This window comes from Panthera onca, chromosome E2, assembly GCF_046562875.1.
Source record: "Panthera onca isolate mPanOnc1 chromosome E2, mPanOnc1 haplotype 2, whole genome shotgun sequence".
Classification (NCBI taxonomy): Eukaryota; Metazoa; Chordata; class Mammalia; order Carnivora; family Felidae; genus Panthera; species Panthera onca.
Genome location: NC_138353.1, coordinates 4,867,984 through 4,873,024, shown reverse-complemented (window position 1 = coordinate 4,873,024; position 5,041 = coordinate 4,867,984). Strand labels below are relative to the sequence as shown.

At 38.9% G+C, this 5,041-nt stretch overlaps 1 protein-coding gene across 1 annotated transcript; it reads left to right on the top strand.

The window, feature by feature from the left end:
- The first annotated feature begins 377 nt into the window (after positions 1–377).
- Positions 378–2,069, top strand: LOC132689967 (zinc finger protein 679-like). The gene is made up of 3 exons (XM_060649848.3): positions 378–473; positions 1,328–1,454; positions 1,953–2,069. Exons 1-3 carry the CDS (start codon positions 378–380, stop codon positions 2,057–2,059), a joined length of 330 nt encoding a protein of 109 aa, XP_060505831.1. The 3' UTR covers positions 2,060–2,069.
- Positions 2,070–5,041: the final 2,972 nt, after the last annotated feature.

Genomic DNA, 5,041 nt, shown 5'->3' with positions numbered 1-5,041 from the left:
CATCTTTGCTAAGGATCTTAGATTTACTGAGTGATGTGCAGAAGCATCACATTTCAGCTGGAAACTTCTTTCTTCTGGGTTTCTCTTTGCTTGTAGTTTCTGGTGAGGAGAACCAAGCCAAAAAAATGTAGCTTCCATTAATTTTCCTTACACTTACCTTGAAGCCCATTGATAAAGGAATGTCATACTCTGCCTGTTGCAAGTATTTAATAAAAATTAAACATTGAGGCATGAAAGCAGCTATGATTCCTTGAGGAAGGGCATATCCTGCATGTCTCAGGTGCCTATCATTGGCTCTAAGGTGTAAGGAAATTTAATTGGAGCTACATTTCCCCACGTGAACGAATTACACCCTTACATCTCTAAGGTTGTTAAAGATGGAAGGTCTCCTCTTCAGTAGCTTCTTCCTGCTGAATCAGTTCCTACCGATGAGTGGAGGTTGGCCAGTGGAGAATTTAGTAGGAGTTGGAAAGGCAAGGCAGCTGTCTTTAGAGTTGATAACATGTGGGAGTTTCTATGAGTAGAAAGAGTCATCTGTCCCCTTGATGTTCTGCCACCAAAAGGGTCTCATCACCAGGTGGTGATGCTTTATATTTTCAGAAAATGAAAACAAGATTCACATACTTGACATGTTTGTGTGTTAAAATCCTCAAATATAATAGAGTCGTAGATAGAAAGTGCAGCACGTGAGGTTGTCACAGACAGGAACCTTGATTTGCAGCCAATAAGCAGATCAGGGGGAATAACTTCCAAAGGAGAGATGCACAGAGCAAGAGGGAGGGGCGTGATCATTTCCTTTTATTTAAGATTTGGGTGGACAATTAGAAAGTGGAGCCATGTCATTTTCTCTGAACTGGGCATAAGGTGGCACACATGCCTTAGGAGAACACTTCCGTACATACACTATGTGTTATGTAAATGAGGTTTGTGCTCCCCCTGGGGTGGAGATTTTGGTATTACACGGGGGCCAAGGTAACTGTCCTCACTCCATGAGTTAACCCAGTCGTCCATCTGCATAGGTATGAGTCAGGGGTTAAGCGCAAAGTTGCCATGCCCAAGCTCTTCCTTACGGCGGTTGTTACATGTTGTTGTATGTTTTCTGTTTCCATGACAGGAGACTGTGCCCATAGGGTGTTTGCCAGAAGTAAAAGACAAGGTAGAAAAAAGAGGTGAAGTAAAATGATGGAGTATGGTCTGTGGGTACAAGTAGGTAAGCGGTGAAGAACAACTCTTGGAGTCTAGCTGGTGACATTAACTCCCTCTTGCCTCTTAGGTGCCATTATGAACTCTGCCAATGGCCACTTCATAACTGTGGTTTTTATTTCAGACACTGCTGACCTTCAGGGATGTGGCCATCGAATTCTCTCAGGAGGAGTGGGGATGTCTGAATCACAGTCAGAGGGAACTGTACAGAGATGTGATGTTAGAGACCTATCGACACCTCCTCTTCTTGGGTGAGGATATCTCCTTCTAGATTTCCCAAACCCTGCTCAGGTTTTGTTCCTTCCCTTGAAGAGTCTCTTGGAAGCTCCCCCTTTATATGACTGGGACTCAGATGCCTGCAGCAAGGGAAAGAAATGGGGATTTGTAGACATAGAGAAATACCTTCATGATATTTCCCTTTCAGCTTTGGCCTCCTATCTTTTAAAGGTACCATCATCATTTTTGTAGATAAATGGCAATTCTAAACATTGAGTGGCATAAGACGGTATGGCCCACATCTTAAACTCCAACTTTTACTCCTTATTGTATTGGTAGCACTTGGAAGGCAGGCCATGATGTGAATGTTTGAAAGTCCTCCTGCATGTTGTAAAGGGACTTTTTCTTGTGCAACAGTGTTTGGGAAATCAATTTTTAGAATTCTCCCATGTCCCTGTTGTCTGCTGAGTACATTACCGCGTCGAAAGGTAGAAACTCCAGCAATAATTATATTCCTTCGTTCTGATAAACAGGTCTTGTGTCAAAACCAGACCTGGTCATCGTTTTGGAGCAAAAGAAGGAGCTGTGGGGTGTGAAGAGAAAAGAGACAGTAGCCTCACACCCAGGTAGGTGGGAGTGAAGCACACGACACAGGTGAGGTCCAAATGTGAAGGAGGAAGATGGATCTTACAATGTTGTTCAGGTAGCTCTCCTTGAATGGAAATTCATTTGTAAAGCCGAGTTTTATGTCTTCCCCTCTCACAGAGGGACATCTGCTCTCTAACACATCATGTCTTTGATTCTCCGAAGAGTCTCCTTCAGCTCCAGGGAAGGTCCACCATATCCATGGTGAGGACCTCCATAATCTGAGAGCTTCTCCATTGCTGTGAGAGCCCTAGAAGATCTCTCTGTATTTCTGAGGAACTCTATGCTAAGTCATTTCTAAATTCTGTTTTGCTGCTTGTGATAAGTGTGTGAGGGTAGTGGTGGGCCCATTGGGGTTTGAGGCAGAAGCCTTGAGAACACTGGAGACAGAGATCTCATGTTTTCTGGTTTAGGATTTCCAAAGTTACAGAGGATTTAATCTTAAGTGTACAAAATTCAGGCTCAGTAATTTCATAAGATCACAGAACATGTCCCTCAAATGAGAAAATCTAATCCTTTATTTCACCTCAAAAGTTTATGTGTCTTTGTAGTAATTAAAATTTGAAAAATCCACTCTGTGTTCCACTGCTCAATGGTGAAATAATTTAATGTATCTATGTGTTTCGTAATTACCTATATATTAATGTCATAAAGGAGCTAGAACATTTACAAGTTAGAACCCACAGCCTATAATAAAGTCTCCATCATTACCTTTATTTCCTAGTAATTGCATCATTTTATAATTTTGTATAGTTGGAAGTTCCTATGACTTTTTCATATGTGTCTTCACTTTCTAAAAACTTGTATATGAGATGCATCTCTGATTTTTTTAAATCAAAAGTTCTCTATGACCTGGGTATGTGCCTTGTAGGAAATAGAGGGTGACTGAGTGGCTCAGTCAATTGAACATTGGACTTGGGCTCAGTTCATGATCTCACAGTTGGGGAATTGGAGCCTAGCATGGGGCTGTCTGCTGTCCATGTGGAGCCTGCTCTAGATCATCTGTCCCCTTTCCCTTTGCCCCTCCACTGTTTGCATGATCTCTCTCTCAGTAATAAATAAACTTTAAAAACAAAAGGAATTGAAGTAGATAATTACTAAAATCCATGTAAAAAAAAAAAGGATTGCTCATAAATGTAATCTTACCTCAGGAAAAATTAATCATGAGATTATTCTCCCACTTTCCTCATCATGTATCTGAATTTCATCCCAAATATTTATTTGATTATGAAGTGATTGTCATTATATATTCCAACTTTGGCAGTGTTTGTTGATTTAGAAAGGTTTTTTTTAGTCACCTTGGTTCTAAAGAATGGATTATACCCTACACTCTGTGTAAGAAGAGGAATATCTTAAGAAAATAATTACTTTTTAATGTCTTTTACATGCTTATTTGTAAAATTTTTCAGTAGTTGATTTTAATGAATATCTTTCCTGTGAACTGCCAATGAAGACATGACAATTCAAAAGCTTCTTTTTCATGGGTCCGTAGTTGCGGTTTAAAATTATAGTTACATAGTACATTTCCTTTGAAAGGATTAATCTATTTCTTTTATGTAGACTGGTTGGAGTTAAATTTTGTCTGATTCTGGTTTTGCATTCTATAATAATGTGCTTTCTTTTGTATGAAACATTCCACACATGAGTTCGTTGTAGTTTCATTTACTTGTATATCTTGTTACAGGATGTCAGTGTTCATCGAGTACATTTTAAGACCATGTGAGTTGAAGTCAAGTATGAATCAGCCATGCCCCTTACCAGTAAAATTATGTATGTACTTCTTTGTATAAATATGACCCATACATAATTTGGGACTCATCTTATTTCTCTCTTTCCTTGGTTAGTGGTCAGTGAATGTTTTATCATGTCTCGGTGAATTGTCATAATAATAGACAACTAATGTCTTGGTCAGTTGTCATAATAGACCATTAATTTCATCTTATATTTATTGGTGACTTTATATTCTCCTTGCATGAGAGAATCTCTTTTAAGAATTGAAAGTAATTGTCCAACATTCTATATCTCCAGAGTACCTGAGTGACTCAGTCTGTTAAACGTCTGAGTCTTGAATTGGGTTCAGGTCATGAACTCAGGGTCATGAGATCGAGTCCCATGTCAGGCTATGAGGTGAGAATGGAACATGCTTGGGATTCTCTCTCCCTCTCCTCCTGCCCTTCCCCTGCTCTCTCTCTCAAAAAAATAATTAATTAATTAATTAACAAGTAATAATAATAGTAATTCTCTATCACTGTATCAAGTTTAGATTTTTTTTATTATAATCTTTTCCATAACTTTTATTATGAGGATTTTTTTCTTACAGTTTATTTGAATTTTATTTTTTTTTACTTACATCCAAATTAGTTAGCATATATTGTAACAATGATTTCACGAGTAGATTCCTTAATGCCCCTTACCCATTTAGCCCACCCCCCTTAACACTACCTCCAGTAACCCTCTGTCTGTTCTCCACATTTATGAGTCTCTTATGCTTTGTCCCCCTCTCTGTTTTTATATTATTTTTGTTTCCCTTCCTTTATGTTCATCTGTTTTGTCTATTGAAGTCCTCATATGAGTGATGTCATTTGATATTTGTCTTTGTCTGACTAATTTCGCTTAGTGTAATACCATCCAGTTTTATCCACGTAGTTTCAAATGGCAAGATTTCATTCTTTTTGATTGCCGAGTAATACTCCATTGTATAGATATACCACTTCTTCTTTATCCATTCATCCATCAATGGACATTTGGGCTCTTTCCATACTTTGGCTATTGTTGATAGTGCTGCTGTAAACATTGGGGTGCGTGTGTCCCTTCAAAACAGCATACCTGTATCCCTTGGATAAATACCTAATAGTGCAATTGGTGGGTCATAGGGTAGTTCTATTTTTAGTTTTTTGAGGAACCTCCATGCTGTTTTCCAGAGTGGCTGCACCAGCTTGCATTCCCACCAACAATGCAAAAGAGATCCTCTTTCTCT

Coding starts and splice junctions, on each gene's coding strand:
- LOC132689967 (XM_060649848.3), top strand. CDS start 378: ATGGAAGGTCTCCTCTTCAGTAGCTTCTTCCTGCTGAATCAGTTCCTA. Junction 474..1,327: donor ATTTAGTAGGAGTTGGAAAG/GCAAGGCAGCTG, acceptor TTTTTATTTCAG/ACACTGCTGACCTTCAGGGA. Junction 1,455..1,952: donor TCGACACCTCCTCTTCTTGG/GTGAGGATATCT, acceptor TCTGATAAACAG/GTCTTGTGTCAAAACCAGAC.